Source organism: Dermacentor variabilis, chromosome 4 (assembly GCF_050947875.1).
Source record: "Dermacentor variabilis isolate Ectoservices chromosome 4, ASM5094787v1, whole genome shotgun sequence".
Lineage (NCBI taxonomy): Eukaryota > Metazoa > Arthropoda > Arachnida > Ixodida > Ixodidae > Dermacentor > Dermacentor variabilis.
The window spans coordinates 38,292,250-38,312,616 of NC_134571.1; the positions used below are offsets into that span (position 1 = coordinate 38,292,250).

Below are 20,367 nucleotides of genomic sequence, written 5' to 3' on the forward strand. Positions count from 1 at the left end.
GTTTCACCTAAAGTGCGCCATATTTATGGTGGATGCATGAAATACGGCATTAGGCACCGTGTAGACTTTCTGTAAACTACTGTGGACGCGCTGGCAATGTTTCTTCTGTATCACTGAATTATTGAGATCACATGAACAGTATGCGATTGGAAGTGCAAGGCCACAATTTCATAAATTGTCACGAGATAGTCTACACACTCAATAGGCTTGTAAACATCAATATAAACAGATAAACAGGCCATAATCGAGTATACACGAGGTGGCCCTGGGGTCCCCTCCTTGAGAACGCGGCGCTTGGTTCCGACACTACTAAGCTTTCAGCGAGTACCGTCCTAGCGGCTTACCTTATCGCGAGAATTGACTCGCTTTTGACCCTATTGTGAACAAGTCTATGAGAAAGTGTCTTCAGAAGTGTGGGGGTTGTCCCGTGGCGTAGCTAGGTCATCTGGCATCCGGAACACATAGGTATACTGTCACCCCCCCCCCACTCCCACCCACCCCCCACCCCCCGCTTGAGTGTAGTCAGCAAGGCGAGGATATCGAAAACTTTCGAGGAGGGGGGGGGGGGGTGTAGGAGTGGGTGATGTTTCAGCACCAGCAAAGCCGCCTTCGATACCGCGCATGTCAGCACCTCCCCCCCCCCCCCCCCTTTTCACTTTCGTTCCCAGAGATCGCGCATGTAGCAGCTATACATGATGTTTTATTTTCTGCGCCAAATAACACAGGGTGCTGCAGTGATAACTTGTGATAAGCGCATTTGCACATCTGCTGTCAGACTGTAAGGCTTGGCAGCCAATACAAATGCAACACCGTGGAAAATATGGCTCACAAGTAGCAAAAGTATTTAATAAAGTGTTAAATAGCGATTTTAGAGGCAATATTGCATTAGCAAATTTGAAGCCCGACAGCCATATGCTGACGAACAATAACGTAAAAAAAAATCGTCGTATGTACTACGGCATGCAGTATTTTGGCTGTGGGCGGCTCTGAGACCAAACGAAAATTAAATAGCGTGCCAGTGATGATGATCTCCCCACCCTATTAGAAAACGCCACCTGCTTCCCTGCTGCGCAAGCACCAATGCTATGACAATTACGAGTCGTCTTAAGAGGAAGCTTTAGCTCGGGCCCAACTCCGACGCGGCCTATTCAAATACATGTAAAACGCAAAAACGTTTTTCTGAGATAACCCCTGGACCGATTTTGATGAAATTTGTCGCATTTGAAAGAGAAAGTTAAATTCTAGTGACTGTTGGAAGAGGAATTTCGATTTAGGGCTTGAATTTTCTTAAAACGATTTTCAAATATTTGAGGGTTTGAAAAAAATAGAAGCACGAAGTTTATAAATTCATAGCTCTGCATCAAGAACCGATATCGCGGTTCTGTAAACGGCATCCATTAGATCATTCAAAGCGGACAAATTCAGTATGTCATTTTACATCTTACGTGAATTTGTTACGTTGGTTACAACGGTTTTGCAAAAGTTGTATTTCTCTATTATTAAATTTTTTATATTCATGTGTAACATATAAATTTTGTCCCCTTTAGATGTACTATTAGATGCAATTCACAGAATTGTATTATCCTTTTTAGTGGTTAAGTTACAGAGTTGTAAACTCGATAGTTTCGTTTTTTGAAAATTTCCGATTTTTGCCAATTTTTAATAAAAAACTGACAATCTAACTCAAAAATTCGGAACCAACAGTCACTAGATTTTAAGTTTGTCTTTTAAATGCAACAAACCTCGTCAAATTTGGTGCAGTGGTTGACGAGAAAAACGAATTCTCCTTTTACATGTATTTAGATAGGAGCACTCGAGCTAAAGCTTCCTCTTAATACTGATCCATAAAGCCTTTTATTTATTTGCTGCTGGAGGCAAACGTGATTATCTGAGCTGTGGAACCGCCACAACAGTGGGAACGGAATAGAGCACGCTTCGCGTCGATTCCTGGCGTCACCATGCAGAAAAATAGAGAGAGAGAGAGAGAGAGAGAGAGAGAGAGAGAGAGAGAGAGAGAGAGAGAGAGAGAGAGAGAGAGAGAGAGAGAGAGAGAGAGGGCCGCAATAAAGCCCGTGCCAGTGGAAGCTTGCGTTACGGGTGGTCTGCACTGTTACGACTTTGAGGTGGTCCCGTAGCGCTCGTCACCCGTTTCGTGACAGAGCGTTGGTAGCGAAGACTCCGAGTCAGGCGTCGGTGAGAATAACAAAAGGGACTTTATACACTATATACAGGTCATTATACAGGACATGAAGGGATCGACACTGGGGCCGAGAGCTCACAGCAAACGCGACTGTTCCCGCACGGCGACGTCCGGCGAAAACGCGTGACACATCTCACTCCAGTCGAGAGCGGCACTCTGCTCCCGGTGGGTCGGCGGATCCGGTTTTCCAGGCGGCGCGCCGCGGCTTATAAGCCCCCAGAAACCATTGTCACTCAAACGGCCCAATACAAAGTGAGCACTCGACGGTCGTCGGAGGGGGTCCAACCAGCGACCACGCTGGCCACCCCGTTCAAAACTGGCGGGCGCGGTGACCTCCAGGGAAGGGGAGGTACGGCGCCGGGCTGTCTGGCACTTGGCGACACGTTTGAACATGTTGCCCGCCGATGCTTCTCCGGAGGACACCACTGCCTGACGGCTCAGCATCTTGACTTGTCAAGGGAGAATTAGGGCGCTGTGCCTTTCGGCGCAGCCCCGGGTTTGTCCAAAGGGCGCTCGCAGAAAATTCTCCATCTTGCAGATTCGGAATCCGGGCTTGTGGTAATGGCACAACAGCATCCCCGCCCTCAGATAAGGCGCCGGGAAGACGAGCTGCCTCCACGTGGCTCGGATGCCAGGCGCGCACGTTCGTCAGGCTCGTCCAAGTTTACGTCCAGTGTCGGGACGCCAGGTCACTTCACGTGCCCAGGTCCCACTCGCCAGGACAGGAGCTCGGCTCACCGCGTTGTCGCCAAGGCACCTCAACCAGCTCCGCTCGGGTCGTTCCTAAGCCCTTGCTTCTCGCCACTGGTCCCGGTTAGTCGTTCTGCAGCTTGCAAAACCGACCGGCAAAAGGCAACACCCAACACGAACAAGTGCCCTCTGTCTCCCGTCAAACACCAGACAAGGCTATAATCCAAATCAACCTAACTGAATTGCTATCCCCCTTTTTGCTCCCGCTGCAACAAGAGGCAGGTGTACGATCTAGTATACAAGGCTCAAACAACCCTTTTTCAAATGAACAACACACCAAAAGATCAGGAACAATTAATAATCAGCAATAACAATGACAAATAGAATGGTCCCCTTGAAATCACTTGGACCGAAAACATACTACTGAGGAAGCAAATGAGGTCATTCATTTTTCCCGGCGATATTTTCGCGGAATCCGAAGCTGCTTATATTTGCGACCCTGCTTATCCGTGTAACGGCGGTACAATAAAGCCAGATTCCTTGCCAAATGAAACCCACTTTTTTTCCACTCCCCGTTTGACGCTCTTCCTCAGATCGGCTAGTGAACAGTCTTCCTGTTGCTCGCGAATCAGAGTTTCTCTTTCAACTGCCGCCTGCTCCTGCCAGCTGGCGGAAACCGGAGCGAGTGTGGAGCCCGCGTCGCCTAATTGCGGCGTCGCGTCTATATCGCGGCTAGCACTGCACGCGTCACTCCCACTCACTTCCAGGACCCGCTCGCCTAGGCCAGCCTCCGAGCTCTGCCTCTCCCGTGACTGCTCGCCACTCAAGTTACCTTGATCAGTCCGTGTGCCGCACCGCCTTTCGCTCACCGACGCAAAGTCAAGTTCCCTCGACAGCGGGAGCGCTTTGGATCGCGTGAGCGCCATGTACGCCACGTCGGCAAAGAATGATTTACCCTGATCCTTCAGCAGCTGCTCCGAGTTATTTGAGAAGAGGTAGGAAAAGTGCTCCGGGAGGGCGGCTGACACAGCGGCTTCGGTGTTAAGTTTCCCAAACTCTCCTTCAATAATAACCGTTGCGATCGGTAAACAGACACTCTCCTCCTCGGCCACTTGCCGTATCCTAGCGCACTCTCCCGTAAGATCACTCGAGGAGACGAAAGACGGGTGAACAACGTCCATAGTTGCTGCAGAGTCCCGAAGCGCACGGCACTTCTTACCGTTTATCTTAATTTCCCGCACATAGGGCTCCAATAGACGTATGTTTTTGTGAGTTTCCTGTATTGTTGCAAAAGCAATTTTCTCTGGGCAGCTCGCAGCGATGTGCCCTTGCTTTTTGCAATTGTAGCAGGTTAACGGTTTCCGTTTTTCAAAAGAACGCGTCGTATCGTTTCGCTGTTTCGGACCATCGTCATCATTCTGAGATGCATTCTGTCCTTCCCTTACAGTTTCTTTGGGAAGGGACTCGTCTTCCCGAAACTCGCGACGCGTGATTTGCTTCCGTTCATCGGGCTTCCCGGAAAACCCATCTCTCCTATCTGCTTTTTCTACGCGCACTGCCTTGCTGTGCAAGCTGCGGCGGGTGTAATACTCTTCCGCTAACTCTGCTGCCTTGTTTAGGTTAACCTCCTTTAGCCTATCTTGCAGCCAGAGCCGGACATCCTCATCAATGCAACGGTAGAACTGCTCCAACGCGATGCATTCGACAATTTTGTCGCGGTCGTCGTAAACCTCTTCGCCCTTCAGCCATTCCACCAAGTCGGCTTTTAGACGAAACGCGAAGTCAACATTCGACTCCTTGCCCTTTTTTGCATACCGGAACCTCTGCCGGAAAGCTTCGGGCGACAATTTGTACTTCCGCAGTAGCGCTTCCTTCACATCACTGTAGCTCTCAAACGCCTCTTTCGATAAGCAAGTTATTACGTCTGATGCCTCCCCAGGAAGCAAGGCTAACAGATTCTGTGCCCAGAGGGATCGCTCAATGCTATTCCGTTCGCACACGTGCTCAAATTTCACGAGGCATTTGGCCATATCCTCTCCGACGACAAAGGGTGGAAGTTGATCGCGTATTCTCGGAACATTAGAAGTGAGACTAGGCGCCGGCGAGCTATTTCGAGTCTCCAACTCTTTCATTTTAAGCTCGTGCTCGCGACGTTCCCTTTCTTTCCTTTCCTCCTCGCAACGTTCCTTCTCCCTCTTTTCCTCCTCGCGACGTTCCTTTTCTGCCTGCCGCTCCCGACGTTCATTGATATCCGCCCAGGCCTCTTCGGCTTCATCAGCCGTTACGTCCCCAGTCCTCATGACCTCAAGGATCGCATTCTTTCTTTTGGTTGAGCCCAACTCAATGCCCAACTCCTCACAAATTTGGAGAAGTTCTTTGACCTTGTACTTCTCCATCGTGCACACTGTCCTCCTGCTGTTTACCCTTTTTGAATATACCTGCCGTACGCTACTATAATGCTACTAGTAAGAAATATGCAAGTATTTCACACACTGCCCTGTTTACCCCCTCAGCATCCCCTGGTTTCCAAAACACTCCCACTAGGCTTGAAACACACAAGGTTAACACAATGCAACACCAAATCCTTCCCTAAGCTACTATAACCTGTGTCAGAGAAAGTCTGGTGTTTGAGGTAAACTTCAGGCACTCACCGCGCCGAGGTAGCTGATGCCGGTCAATCCCGTAGCTGCCATCCACTGTTACGACTTTGAGGTGGTCCCGTAGCGCTCGTCACCCGTTTCGTGACAGAGCGTTGGTAGCGAAGACTCCGAGTCAGGCGTCGGTGAGAATAACAAAAGGGACTTTATACACTATATACAGGTCATTATACAGGACATGAAGGGATCGGCACTGGGGCCGAGAGCTCACAGCAAACGCGACTGTTCCCGCACGGCGACGTCCGGCGAAAACGCGTGACACATCTCACTCCAGTCGAGAGCGGCACTCTGCTCCCGGTGGGTCGGCGGATCCGGTTTTCCAGGCGGCGCGCCGCGGCTTATAAGCCCCCAGAAACCATTGTCACTCAAACGGCCCAATACAAAGTGAGCACTCGACGGTCGTCGGAGGGGGTCCAACCAGCGACCACGCTGGCCACCCCGTTCAAAACTGGCGGGCGCGGTGACCTCCAGGGAAGGGGAGGTACGGCGCCGGGCTGTCTGGCACTTGGCGACACGTTTGAACATGTTGCCCGCCGATGCTTCTCCGGAGGACACCACTGCCTGACGGCTCAGCATCTTGACTTGTCAAGGGAGAATTAGGGCGCTGTGCCTTTCGGCGCAGCCCCGGGTTTGTCCAAAGGGCGCTCGCAGGAAAATTCTCCATCTTGCAGATTCGGAATCCGGGCTTGTGGTAATGGCACAACAGCACTCGCAAAATAGAGGATGGAGATATCGACGTCACTGGTTCACTATTTCGTATTTCTTTCGGTGCTGCCATACTGGGCCGCCCGCAGTGCCAAAGTACTGCAGGCTCTAGCATCCAAGACGATTTTGTTTAGAGGAGAAGTTTTTGTTGTTAATAGTATGACTTTGGGTCTTCAATTCCCGAATCGCAATGTTTCCTCTATAATTGCGAATTAAGCAGTTATTTAGGATATCCTTATTAATTATCTGATACACTTTGCACTATACCGAGTTCCTATTGGTCACAAAGGATATCTTGAAATTCCCAGACTCCCCAAATTCACCTTTTATAAAATTCCGTGCAGCTGGAACAAGACACTGTATTTCTGACATGAAGTCACGCAACAACAAAATGATAAGGCGACGGTTAGCTATGACTAGGAGACAGCGCTTTCATTCAACACAGCGAAACTGCTACAAAAATAATACAAATGATGTAAAACTGATAAATGAAACACTGTATAAAGAAACCACCTAGCGAATGAAAATTTTTAGCCCGCACATTCGTGCATTTATTGCGAAGGATGTTGCTAAAGCGGCAGCCTACAATTATGCAGCACTACACATCTCGTACATCGGGTACAAAAGCTCGGGCTGCTGTTTACCGGTGCATTCTTTACCATTTACGCCCAGTCAAGCCGGCGGAAAGAGGGAGGTCTTCAAACATATATGACACCCCCTCCCCCCAACAGGCACCCCCCCCCCTCGTTTCTAAGCCACCGGGGGTGTCACAGTAGGTGAATTTGGGGGTTACCTTATCTCTAATGCGTAGCAAGAAGCCAGGTGTGTAGGCCACGTCCAGACGTAAACGATGCAGAAGTGTATCGAATGTACGATCAATTCTCGTGTTTACTGAAGATCGTGGAACATGGCCTACCTTTTGCAGAATTGACGTTTGGGTTTGTTCATCGAACCAGACAGTGTACTACGCAGCTTAATTAGAGCATTTTCGCCTTCAAAGAGGACGATTTACAGATGGGTTATCGCATTCAAGAAGTGAGCACCGGCCGCCAGTCGGTCGGCTACCTAGTTTCCAGGTACACTAATGTGGGTATACACTGAAAGTGAACTCGATGGCGGGAAATTGAAGCGACGCTCAGTGTCTTTGGGCCCGCACACGAGAGTAAGCCGAAATCAGCATAAAAGCAATATTGGCCCAATGACTCCAGGGATGGTTTTGAATCAGAATATATTGCCCAATATTTGTTGTCAGCATTGCACCTTGTTTGCCCGGCGATTCCCAAACGGTTCTGCCGAGGTTGTTGACGTATTCTATGGCAACAGCCAATGTCTGCTTTCATTTAGCGTTGGGACGTAAAAAAGCAGATCCACCAGTAAACACAAAACGTGCTGCCGGGCAAGAGCGTTAGACATTCATCTGCTAGTGGATGAGTTTTTATCAGTCCCTGGAATTATCAGATCCAGAGAGAGCACTGTCACGTTTAGTCATGGCGAAGAAAACGGTAGCAAAAGTGTGAAAAGACAAGAACTTGTTAACGCTCTCCAAAAACTGGACAATCGGCCGATTTCCGTGTAGGTGCTGCTGGAACACCGCCCCCATCGCTTATCGGCCTATAAAGCGGTGTAGGTACTTTTGTGCTTCCTAAGGACGACGGGCTTGTGTGAATGTCTGTGACTATTAGTGCAATTACTATTAGCCCACACGCGCTAGCGAACTCACCGCTAATTTCCTTCTTTCCTTCCCTCCGCTCTCTCCCTATCATCTTTGTTTTCCCCTTTCCCATTCCCCTGGTGTAGAGTAGCCAACTGGACGTTATTCTGGTTAACCTCCCTGCCTTCTGCTTTTCTCTTCCCCCCCCCCCCCCCTGAAACATTTTATTGGGGGCACCTGTGCCCACAAAAGCAAGTGACACCCAAAACGCAACGACGGCGGCGAGCACAGACGGCGATCGTCGAAATCTGATCCAACGAGTCAACCGCGTCGGCTTTTATACATGACTCGTCGAAGGTTCCAGCATTATTACTTGGGCCCGCGTGTCTTCCAGAAAATACTACACAATTCGCGTCGCGCTTACTATCAGCTTACACAAGGTTCGGTGACAGCATACACCCTATGGAACCATTGAGAACATTCGAAAGAACTTCTGTTTGTTACATGCAGGCGCGTTCTGCGTCGAGCGATAACGTTTAACATTTGTTAGCCGGTGAAAAGCGGCTACCGGAGAAAGATAAGTAAGTACACGTGTCAGTGGTCCCCTCTTAAAAAGAATCGTCCGGATGTTGCAAACACAAAAGCGAACTACAATAGCACCCCTAGTAAAGGAAAAACAACAACAAAGCAAAGGAGAAACAAAGTCCCAAGTTCGCCAGCTGGATTAGAAAAGCTTAAGGCGCACCACGTGGACGACTTCAAGTCGTGCCGTCTGGCACGACTTCACGTGCATCACGGCACGACATCACGTGCCAGACGGCACGTGATGTCGTCTGGCACGACCAGTGCGCCAATAAGGCGGACGATCTTCTAGGGTCTGAAATAGCGTCGCAAAAGTTTCTCACTGAGTCCTCGCCGGCGTATGGAGCTCCAAACCAGAACACGGTCGCCAGGCTGGTATTCCACATAGCATTGTCGAAGATTGTGGTGTTGGCTGTCCGTTCTTGTCGTGCTGCTTCGGCGCGCTGGAGGTAGGCGGCGATGTCGAGATTCTCTGCCTCGGTAACGTGTGGCAGCAGAGCGTCGAGAGTCGTCGTCGGGTTCCTTCCGTAAACCAGGTGAACGACGTGTTCTGCGCTGCTTCTCGCACCGCCGTGTTGTAAGAGAAGGTTACGGAGGGAAGGACCGCATCCCGTGTGTTGTGTTCGGCGTCGACGCGCATTAATAACATGTCGGCGAAGGTCTTATTCAGGCACTCTGTAAGGCTATTCGTCTACGTGTGGTAGGCAGTTGTCCTGCCTGGTGACTCGTCTGGTGTTATTGCAAGATGGCTTGAGTAAGCTCCGCCTCAAAAGCAGGTTTTTTGTCGCTGATCAGCACTTCTGAGACTCCATGTCGTAACTGGATGTTGTCGACGAAGAATTTTGCCACTTCTGCCACGGTACCTTTCGGTACGGCTTTCGTTTTGGTGTAGCTGGTAACCTAGCCTGTACCCACGACGATATACTTATTCCCGGATGTTGACGCCGGCAATGGCCCCAACAAGTCCATTCCGAGCTCCTGGAATGGTCGGCAAGGTGGCTCGATTGGCTTCAGCAATCCCGCTCGTCGTGTTTGTGGTGTTTTATGTCGCTGCATGGCAGTCTCGGCATGTCCTGACATAGCGGGCAACGTCGGCGGTCAGGCGCGGCCAGTAATACGTCCCTTGTATCCTCGACAACGTACGTGCGAAACCGAGGTTCCCAGCAGTTTGAACGTCATGTAGGGCGTGCAGTGCCTCTGGACGCAGTGCCGAGGGCACAACAAGAACATAGTTGGCGCGGACTGGTGGGAAGCTCCTCAAGATAATATATATGGACATTCTAAGACGATTCCCCGAAACCGATGAGTCCGTAGAACGGGTAAGTCTTTCTGACTTTAATGTATAGGTTGCCTAGGCGCTTTCTGCGAAGGGCGGTACAACTGACATCTACTGAGATATTCGTGTCACTTTCAGGACAAACCATCGCAAAATGTTTTTGAAGGAGCGCCAGTGAAAACGACTGTGCTTTGCGCAGGGGTGGCTACGCGCTCGAGGTGCACCTGGAGTCTTCATCGGACGTGGCTAGCGTGCCGCAGGTATCGCTCAGCGTGGACGTGAGTGCATTCACTGAGCTCACGCAGCTCGGGCTGCTCATGGGCGGAGCGGTGCTGCTGGGCCTGTACGTGCTCATCGTGTTCGAGCTGGTGCACCGTACGCTGGCCGCCATGCTGGCAGCCACGGCGGCCATCGCGTGCCTCGCGCTCATCGGGGACCGGCCAAGCCTTGCCAAGGTGCGGTTGTTCGTGCTTATCGTTGTGAAAGCGGCGCACGTATTGACTTAGCCCACATTGCGTTATTGGTCAAGTGGATCGGGTTTGATAAAGATTCTGTCATTAACGTAAACCTTGAGATGGTTGCCTGCAGCTGACAGCCTGATGCTGCTCCAGGTGTTGGGTTGTTATCGTGGCTTAAACTCCAAACACGTACAAGATGAAAAGTGAACAAACGAACGGTGTGACACTGATTTCAGAAGGACGGAACACGGGTATCACGAAATCTGCAGCCGATTGCCCCTCGTATAGGTATATATGTGCGATTTCGACTAGAAAGCAGTTGCGACAACCCGTATATTGTCGGATCTGCTTTGCGGGCCACTTCCTTCGATGCTTTGATTATAATGTGTTTGGGGAATAGGTCTCTGCGGCTCTTGTCGGCGGGTAGTTAACAGTGCTTCGGCATTGACGTGCGCGCAGGTGATGTCATGGCTGGACGTGGAGACGCTTTGCCTGCTCTTCGGCATGATGGTGCTGGTGGCCATTCTGTGCGAGACGGGCTTCTTCGACTACGCGGCCGTGGTCGCTTTCCGCGTGGCGCGCGGCCAGGTCTGGCCCCTGGTCACAACGCTGTGCGCCACCACGGCACTTGTGTCCGCCTTCCTGGACAACGTCACCACCATACTGCTCATGACACCGGCCACCATCAAGTGAGCATTGCCCTGCGAAACGCGCCTCTCACTACGAGCTCCGCGTTTCTGGGTGGTTCAAAACTCTGTGCAGAATCATTGGCTTTGACTGATGAAGTAGCCTTTCGAAACTGCGTTTGCATTCCTTTGGCGAAAAAAAAAGTTGATTGCTAACAATTCCCTTTTTCGAATTTCTCGGTAAAACAACAGTGACGCGACGTAAATCTGACGTCACAGGTTTCAATATATATCACATTTGGACCGTTTCATAGCCAGGAAAAGAAGTGCTAAAGATCTCATAGGTGGAGCCATTGGTTCACTTGAATGCGATGGATTCCTTCTTTACTGATAAACACGTAATTACGCGGGCGAAGACGCTGTCAAAGCCCATGATCTTAAGTGAAGGCTGGGCTGACAGTTCTGCCGACAGACGCGTCGTAAGGATGGTTCCTCGTACTCGTGGAAGCTACATACCGGGAACTCATTGGACGTGGTTGTAGGTCCGACTGATCCTGCGATCAATCCGGATGGTTCTTACACCGGCGTGTTTTGCGTTTTACACCCGTAATCACTTACGCATTTCGGCTCACTGCCTCACAATTGAAGTAGTTGCCGCGCCTTCCCCCTTCACCTCTATTTCCACCAATGAAACCGTTCGTCTATCAGAAATCGCCATGAGAGCGCTTGGCTACGAAATGATCGAATGCTCAGAAATTGCGATAGATCGTCATTTAAGTGCATTCACAGCTTCAGTGAAATGGCGACGCTGTTGCCTTTCTATATTCGAGGCGCATTATTGCATCGTGAATGTGGCGTTTGAAAGGGTTAAAAGGGGTCCCTAGAAAGGCCATTAAGTTGAAATCAATGAAATCCTCATCCTCGAGGCTATAACGTCGTGGCTTATCGTCAATCCCGTGTTAGCGTGGCGTTCTCGGACCCTCTTGGATAACGCAGGAAGGCGTCGGAGCTCTGTGTCACGGTGACACCGTTGCCGTTTATTAAATGACACGATGCCTGGGGAAACAGGCTCGGGTGCGGCTTTTTTGTCCCGTCTGTACTAGCGGTCAAAGCTCGGTCATAGAGTCTGGATCCCCGTTATAGCGGCTGTCGATGAGCCTCGAGGAACTTAACGCTGATGAAGCTGAAACGTACGCGCTAATTTCGTACTCTAATATACACTTACGATTGCATTACGAACTGCAAAAACTGCGTTGGTATCTTACATAGAAGTGAGAACATCTCCCAGTAAGAAGGCGTCGAAACTGTCGACGGCTGAAACATTATTGTTCCAAACGTTGTGTGTCGCGTGTCCAGGGTGTGCAAGTAAGAGGAAGCAAGTTCAAGTATATGGTGACTTACTAGTTCGCTAAATAACTATAAGTAAGTTATTATTGGTTACTGAGAGGAAAAAAAAACTTTGTCTACGGAAATCACGCAAACGTTTTTCTATGAATTCCGTAGACTGCCTATAGACAGCTCTTAAACCTCCGGCCATACTCTATTATCATAATTATTGTCTGTAGGCTATTGATGAAGGACATTTCTGGAGGATCATGCACAACAAATAGTAAGTGAATTGGGCTTGTTAACGAAGTTCATCTACAGATAGTATACATATTATATATATATATATATAAACGAGAAGGAAGGGGGTTAACCGAGGGGCCCGATTTTTATTCGTCATATCATAAGAAGCCAACAAACACTGACACCAAGGACAACATAGGGGAAATTACGTGTGCTTAATAAATGAAATGAAGAAACGATAAATTAATATAAATTAAAGTGGATGAAAAAACAACTTGCCGCAGGTGGTGTCAGTGTTTGTTGGCTTCTTATGATATATATATATATATATATATATATATATATATATACACATACATATATATGTATGACCTCTTTTATAAGGCAATGCTTCGGCCTTCCGTAAATAGAGCATATTATCGGCGCCGCCAGCGCGACTTGCGATCATGCCTTCCAGCGCAATTCCGTCCGCACTGGTGCCAAGCAGGAGAGAAAGTGACGTTGTGATATTTCTATAATTAATTCCCCGCCCCTGCATACGACAATCTCTTACGCACGCGGGTACTGTTTCCTGTGAAGTTATTTAAATGCCCCAGCTCCGTACTGCCTAGTATTTGGAACATTGCGCTTTGAAGCAGAAGGTCGTCGCCGCCGAACGACCGCACCGGATCTCGTGCAAAGTAAGGGACGGATGAACCGCCCAGTGTATCCTATTTTTGGGAGCCAGCCGCCACGTATCGCGCTGTCGCTTTCGACAGCTGTGAAAAGGCAGGAAAACCGGGCACGCAGCGCACGACTGATAACGGGATGAATGGATCCCTCCGGTGAAACATGCGTACTTCGATTCTCCGATGCTAAAAAAAAACGTGCGCAGTTTTTATTCCCAGCCACAGCGGCAAATATTAACACGCAAGTATTGTATGCCCCAGTGAAGCGGAATATCCGGCTTCCGTCTGACGGTAACATCCGACGGTACCCAAACCCACGCGACCAAGTGATGACGTCCCGTTCTCGGCGCTGCAACTGCTGCGGCTCGCAGTGCGAAATCCCACGATAAAAAATCACGGCGTCGGACGGATGGGATGGCCCACCCACATGATTTTGCCAAATTCGAAAATTCAGTTTCCCCACGATCAATACCGACCTGGCCCACTCCCGAAATTGACTTGGTCCACTCCCAAAATAGACTTGGCGCAACCCCAACATCGACTTTGCCCAATTCGAAAATTGAGTTGACCCACGATCAATACCGACCTGGCCCATTCCCGAAATTGACTTGGCCCACCCTCAAAATAGACTTTGCCCAATTCGAGCACATGAACAAGTGAAAACTACCGCCTGTTCGTCTCCTCCGCAGTTCGAGAGGTCTGTTACCGCACGTCCGTTCAGTGTCGCGTGGATATGGAAGCAGAAGACATGAAAATGCAAAGAACAGAGTCGCTAACTGCCGCACATGTGGTGGCGCGATGCGCCGGCGTGGAAGGCGGCTGCCATCCTCCTCTCTCGCCGCCGCCACAGGAGGAAAGGGGCGGCGTGTTAAGAAAGGAGGGCTGTCATTCCCCAGTACTTCGCCACTGCGTTCTGAATCTTCATACGCCCCAAAGCTATCGTGCGACAGCACATGCGTCTGTAGAACTAATTATAGTTTTCGCTCGGCGTTTAACGCGCCGCGCTACTCGGTTGCTCGAGAGCCGGCGCTCTAAGCATCTGTGCCTTTGTATGGGCGGTGAAAGTCCGATCACCGCTGACCGCCAAAACATGAGGAAGAGCTATAAATTCTGATTTAGAGCTTCAGCACGCGACACACTTTCCTTGTGAGACGGATCGAGTCTGGTCTCGGGCTGTAAAGTATGCTGGGACTCCCGGTGTGCGGCCATCGTTTCTCGTGCCGGAAAGAATGAGAATAAAGCACCAGCAGAAGTGTGGCGAACAGTTCGTTATACATGCAGAGAACGTCACACGCTCCGTGGGATCGCTCATAAAACATAAAAATAAAAGAACCTAGAATAAATGCCGAAAGATACCCATATGTGCTGCTCGCGGGACTTGGCAGCTCTTGTGAAGGGATGAGACGTGTCAGCTCTAATATTGTGGGTATAGCGTAGCTTTGCTTCACCGCCCCTCAAATAAGAAAGAAACAATACTCAGAAAAGAAATGCCAACAAGAGGCGCATTTGCATGAGAGTAGTGCTGCTTTCTATAGCTAGGTGAGCTTTATACTGACGTATGGCCGAACCAGAAGCGGCAATTTGTCTTTCTGCTTGGTCGTCTCGCTGGTTTTATTTATTTACTAATTTTTCCTTCTTTTGCAACTGCGATGATTTTTGTACTGCGCAAGGAGTAGCGCGCACCTTCGTAGCAGACATTTGCGCGAGAAATAGATGAAGGAAAAGAAAAAAAAGTAATTACAGAGCACTGTGTCTCGTGGTCTGCCTGGGGAAACCAAACCGGGCCTCTGAGCATTGGAAGGAATTTTTTTTTTCTCTCGCCTTCCTCGCTCGTTCTGGAGTGACAGACCCGTAAAACGTGCCCGAGGCCGTCAGGGGCTGATGCGTTTGTGATGTGCAGTGACGCGCCGCCTTGTGTTGTGCTGTTTTGTTCAGGCCACGCAAAAAAAGAAAAAAAAACCGAAACACGAAGGGCCGAATTCAGAAACCTTTTCGCTCGTCGTAGTTGATTGATCTTCGTTCGGTTGCCCTCGCTAATAGTAGTTCGCTTTCGCTATTACCTGGTATTTCTCTTCTCGCTGACTGGTATAGCGTAAGAACTTCTTCCTGAATAGGGGCCCCCAGTTCACTGCAGACTTATGTTGGTGATATTTCAGGGTCCTAATTCTGCAAGGATTTTTTTCCACCGATCCTGTTCCTTTCTTATTGTAAGTCCCGCCGAGTGGCTGATCCTGGTGATAGCGGGGGTGTGGCTTCTTTCGAAAGCCCCTGGAAGATATGAAGATGATGGTGTTGATGATAGCGATGGTGTTGATGAAAATGGTGAAGAATAACGTGAAGAAAATGATAACGAACACGCAGAAAACTATTCAATAATGAGTCTAGTCTGAGTCGTCTTTGCTACTCTACGTCCACCACATCCAGGGGAGCACGATGGAAGCCGTCGCCATTTCATCACCGCTGGGCGCCGCCTCCACAAGTATACACTGTATAAACACTGCACCCAAGCGGCTCAGCGTGCCGAAGAGCAACGCCAGCGGCACCGCGTGTGCGCAGAACGCAAACTCCGCTTGGGCTTTTCTTTTTGTGTGTGTTCCTTTGCATGCGCATGGCCGACAACGTGGCTTAACTTTGGCTCACAGCTTTAAGTAACAATTTCGTAATTTCGAAAGGCAGAAGGAATCTAATATGAAAAGAATCTTTACGAATATACGGCCCTTTCTTTACTTTGCTTTTGAGCTTGACGCGTGTCCACTTCAAATATTGCGCATACGGCACTGCGTTCCTTGGGCTGCCCGAAAATCCGTATTGTACTCCGTTGCGCTGTGCTGCAATGTTTTTGGGTGGGTACGCTTTAACGCAAGACCGTTAAGGGCCCCATGCTGAAGAAAATCCGGCGTCCCGCGTTGGACGTCGCTTTGGTTTAGGGAATTTCGAAATGCGCATACCCAACCACGCAGGCGCTCCATGTGGCGAAGGGAAATTACGGAACTAATTGAATTTCTCGAAGTAAAATACGTAGAAAAATGGTAAAGTACATCGTGCACACAACCTATGGACATGATAGCGTCGGAATGTAATTTGAATATACGAGAAAACAATTCTCTTATGTGGAAACTCAAACACAACCCTCTTTTAACGCGATAGCGCTTTCCAGCTGCCGTTTGAAGTCTGTTAGTAAAAGCGGCGCGACCCTCTCGGTTCCTTGCACACCATCAAAAAAACAAAACAAAACAAAAAAAAAACTCTAAGCTCCCCTTCGTGCGTAGCGTTCGCCGCCAGTGTTTTCCGGTGAATATTGCGGTTACATAAGCTGCGGTTGCCGGGAAGCGTGAGAAGCACTTAGGGACCTTTGAATGATATCGCGTGGTTTCACTCTTAAAGGCGAAACTTAAGCGCCCTTCAAATTTTTATGGTTTCATTCGCGTGTCTGTTTTTGGAGCGAAAGCTGACCTTTCGTAGTTTTTTCGGCGTCCGTCAACAGAAAAAAATCATCACGTGGGCCGATCCTGGTGATAGTGCAGAAAGGGTCCAAGCTCACTGGCAAATACCCGTGTGGGCTCGGGAACCTGCAACACGCCCTTGAAATATTATTCTCACCTCCAGGTACACGGGTAAGAACAGATGTTCTTGAAGAACAAGAATCATGCTTACGAGGAGCCCCGGCGGGAACAGCAACGAGAATGTCAACGGCGCCGGCACGAAACGACCACCGACGAAGAACGTTCCCGCGATGCTGAACGAAAACGACAATCGCGAGCCCGGGCACCTCCGAAAGAGCAACGACGCCAGACTCGCAACGCAATACGTCGGCAGTGGTACCCGATGAACCGAGTGAACGACTTCAAAGTTGCGGATACCAAGTTCCGATGAGACTTTCCGGATAAACATTTCGGATTTAGTTGCAGAGCGTGCGACCGCCTGTGGTTCGAGAACGACCTGACGAGGATCGGAAATGTACGAGACGTGACTAATTGGGACCGTGCGCTACAGGTACTGTCTCGTACGTTCCCAGAGGTTCCCGGCGAACATTCTCGTATTGCTCGACATTCGTCATTCGTATCATGGCGTTGAACTCCTCGGCCACCAGAATGTCTTCGCTCTTCTTCACAGCAGCGCACGGCAACAGTCATTCAATCAACGAAAGCTGACGACAGACAAAGCTCTCAAACGAAAAGCAAAGTGCTTTCGCTGCCATTCCATCTTCACAGAGTGGAACGGTTGTAATTTTTTTCGTTCATAAACATCTTTTCTTAAGATTCTGCCAAGAGAAAACGTTCTTATTTGTGTTTCTTTTTTATTTTTATTTATTTTTTTACGGGAAGGAGCCCCGCAGGTGGATAGCATGTCAAACGGTTCTTCTTCCCGTGCGAATTCGCACTGCCCGAAGCACTTCGAAACTGAGGACATAATGTAATGATACGCTTCATTTGCCAATTTTTTTTCACTCTCTCTCTCTCTCTCTCTCTCTCTCTCCTACAAATGTAGTTGTCTCTTACTGCTTTTTTCGACCGTGTTGGACGGTTTTTGTCGTCCAACTACATTACATTCGGAAACTAATCCGGTGAATTTTGCCAATACATGTGGGCTTCGTGTTGCGTAATTGCAGACGTTTCTCTGGCGTGTGCAATCTTGCACAAAACACCTGGGTTAGTTGGTAGAGTTCCTAATTTCGCCGCTTCGTTTCTTTCCTGTTAGAACCCGTTCCCCTGACAGATTATTAGGCACAGTAGGTAACTCTCATGTACGTTATCATCACAAAGGAAATTCTATCACCACTGCGACCGCAAAAAGAAAGTGATTGTCACTGTCTTCTTAACGTTTTAGCTTCTGCATTCAAGCGCAAGACTTGCATGAAGGTACCCTCGTTCCAGCGACTGCGCCCTACTTTTCTCATTTGTAGTTAGAGACGTTCTACTGCGTCCGATTATTTGCCAACCCCCACCCCCGACCTATTAGATTAAACCGCGTCTTCGGCGGTATACCCTTCCTTCGTCTCTTGTGCCGAAGTCTCTTCTTCTTGCTTTCAAGGTCACCTTAGTCACCTTCTTTACTTTTGCTGTTTATCTCTTTCGGAAGCGATCTTTAACGCTCATACGACTTCCAGCGCGAAAGGTTCGGCTGTCTTCGTGTAGCTAGTAATTGCTGGGCCTTTATTTTTACAGCGAGAGAGCTACGTGAGCTCAGTCAAAGCCGCATGCTAGTGAAACAACGTCACTGACAAAGTCAATACAGGCACATAACATTTCATTTATCATCGCATTCACTTGGAGTAGCATGCGGTAGGCGGGCTGCCAGTCAAGCCTTCTCTCTCTCTCAAATCAAGACCCAGCGTCGCTTGCACGCGGATAGAAATGACGCTAAAGGCTCACACACACTAGGACAACCCTACACCGATTTCGGTCTGCCGACTGTCGGCGACAGCGTTATTTATCTTCGTGTCGGCGCCTCTGTCACACTGTAATGAAGCCGAGCTCTCCTACGACCATCGGCAGATGGCCGGCATCGGTACAATGTGGCAAGCGCCGACACGAAGGAAAAAACGCTGTTGCCGACAGTCGGCAGACCGAAATCGGTGTCGGGTCGGCCTAGTGTGTGTGAGATTTAAATAGACGGCTATGCCTCGGGTTTGTAGTCTGGGCGTGGCACGTCGTGCATTTAGGCTGAAAACAGCCTTGCCTTCGAGGCGTATTGAATAAAGGTTTTCGTATGGCTCCGGAAACTTGAGCTAATCAAGTTTCGTCTTTGTCATTCCACACAATTGTCCTCTCTGCTAGCTAGGAATAACGCGTCAGAAAGAACTCGAAAGCTATGAAGAAGCTAAAATTACCCGTACAACCAACGTCACATGCCCATCGAAGTGCCGCGGCGACGTGAAGACCACGCAGTCCAATTTTATCGTGACTAAGCATACGGGCAGCGTCGGATTCACGTTTATCGTTTTTTTCCGGAGGAAGAGATCTGCTCAAGAAATTTTTGTTGTCTTCGACAAGAAGGTTGGCCACAGTCATGTATTTATACTAACATTTATTATTTATACTAAGTAACATTTATACTAACATACCGTATTTTCCCCAGCGTTCGTAGCGGTCATGCTGGCAGGTTCCACACTGGGAAAACATACTTTATCTTCTGTTTCTTTTGTAGTAAATGCCTGCTGAAGCGTCATGCTTGACAGATTTGAACAGACGGCGTAGGTTAATATCTAAGACAACAATAATTGCATGGACCGAGTAGTAAAAGAAGAAAGAGAGAGACAGGACTTCAACGATTTCTTCGACCTGAACTGATTTACTGCGACAGCAGCATTCGCCCACAGTCAAAACAGCACATTTATTTTCGCTTGCCTGCTTTCTCCTCAAATACTTCAGTCCACCCACTACGGGCTGCTAGTCAAGAACCCAAGAGTTATAGGACGGTTTGTTGATGGAGAGGGGGGCTTTCGTATTCAAATGTGTTAATTTACAGTATAAATACGGGAAAGAACATATGTTATATTCGATATGTAACTATATTTCTGTGATAATACATAAAGAGTAGTGTGAATTGATATAAGATCTTGCTTCTTTCTTTATGGGATATACGTAATTTCCTTTCTGTACCACATAGTAATGCATGTTGTGGAATTTGAAATACGTAAATTGGCAAACTTTAGTACTGTCATGCTCTCACTGTCTGAATAGGCCAGACTTATTCAGTTTTAACACATTTTCATATGACCGGCACCCATCCCCCTCAACAAACCGCTAGGTTCTTGTTCAGTTCCCCGTAGTGGGCGAGCGCAATAAAACAGCATATTTATGCACCAGCGATGCACGTAACGTAATCCTCGTCCGCTACAGCGTAGCTCGTTCTGGCCTCTGAAGTGCTTGCGCACACGACACTGATCTCAGAGTCTGTGTGGAGCGCAGAGCACTTCAGCAAATTTCTCAGCATTGTTGCTGCGCGATAGCTGTGTCATTAGCGCGCTCGACTCCTACGTGCACACTGCTTAACTGACTTAGCTTCAAATTCCCGTAGAGGCGGTCGTCAGTGCAAAGGAATGGATGGACGGGACGAACAGACGGACAAGGCAAACCCAGTGTCGAACAGTTAACTGCTGTCGCATTAAAATTCTGCCACGCGAGCGGACATAAATAATAGGAGTGCTTGAAATTTCACTTCGTGAGAATATTAAGATAATTGGGAGGATGCGGAGGGGGGGGGGGCTCAGGGCATCCGGACATACTGACCCCCCCCCCCCTCCAGCCCGCACCCCTCGTTCATTTTCCGGCATTTTGCACAC

General features: G+C 49.0%; 1 protein-coding gene across 1 annotated transcript in view; it reads left to right on the plus strand.

Annotated features, from left to right (window-relative positions):
• The window catches only part of LOC142578960 (P protein-like), a 367,306-nt gene that overhangs the window by 40,229 nt on the left and 306,710 nt on the right, over positions 1-20,367 (plus strand). Inside the window, exons 4-5 of the mRNA XM_075688702.1 lie at positions 9,961-10,216; positions 10,679-10,908. Coding sequence (XP_075544817.1) covers positions 9,961-10,216; positions 10,679-10,908 — 486 coding nt within the window. The remainder of the gene's footprint in view (positions 1-9,960; positions 10,217-10,678; positions 10,909-20,367) is intronic.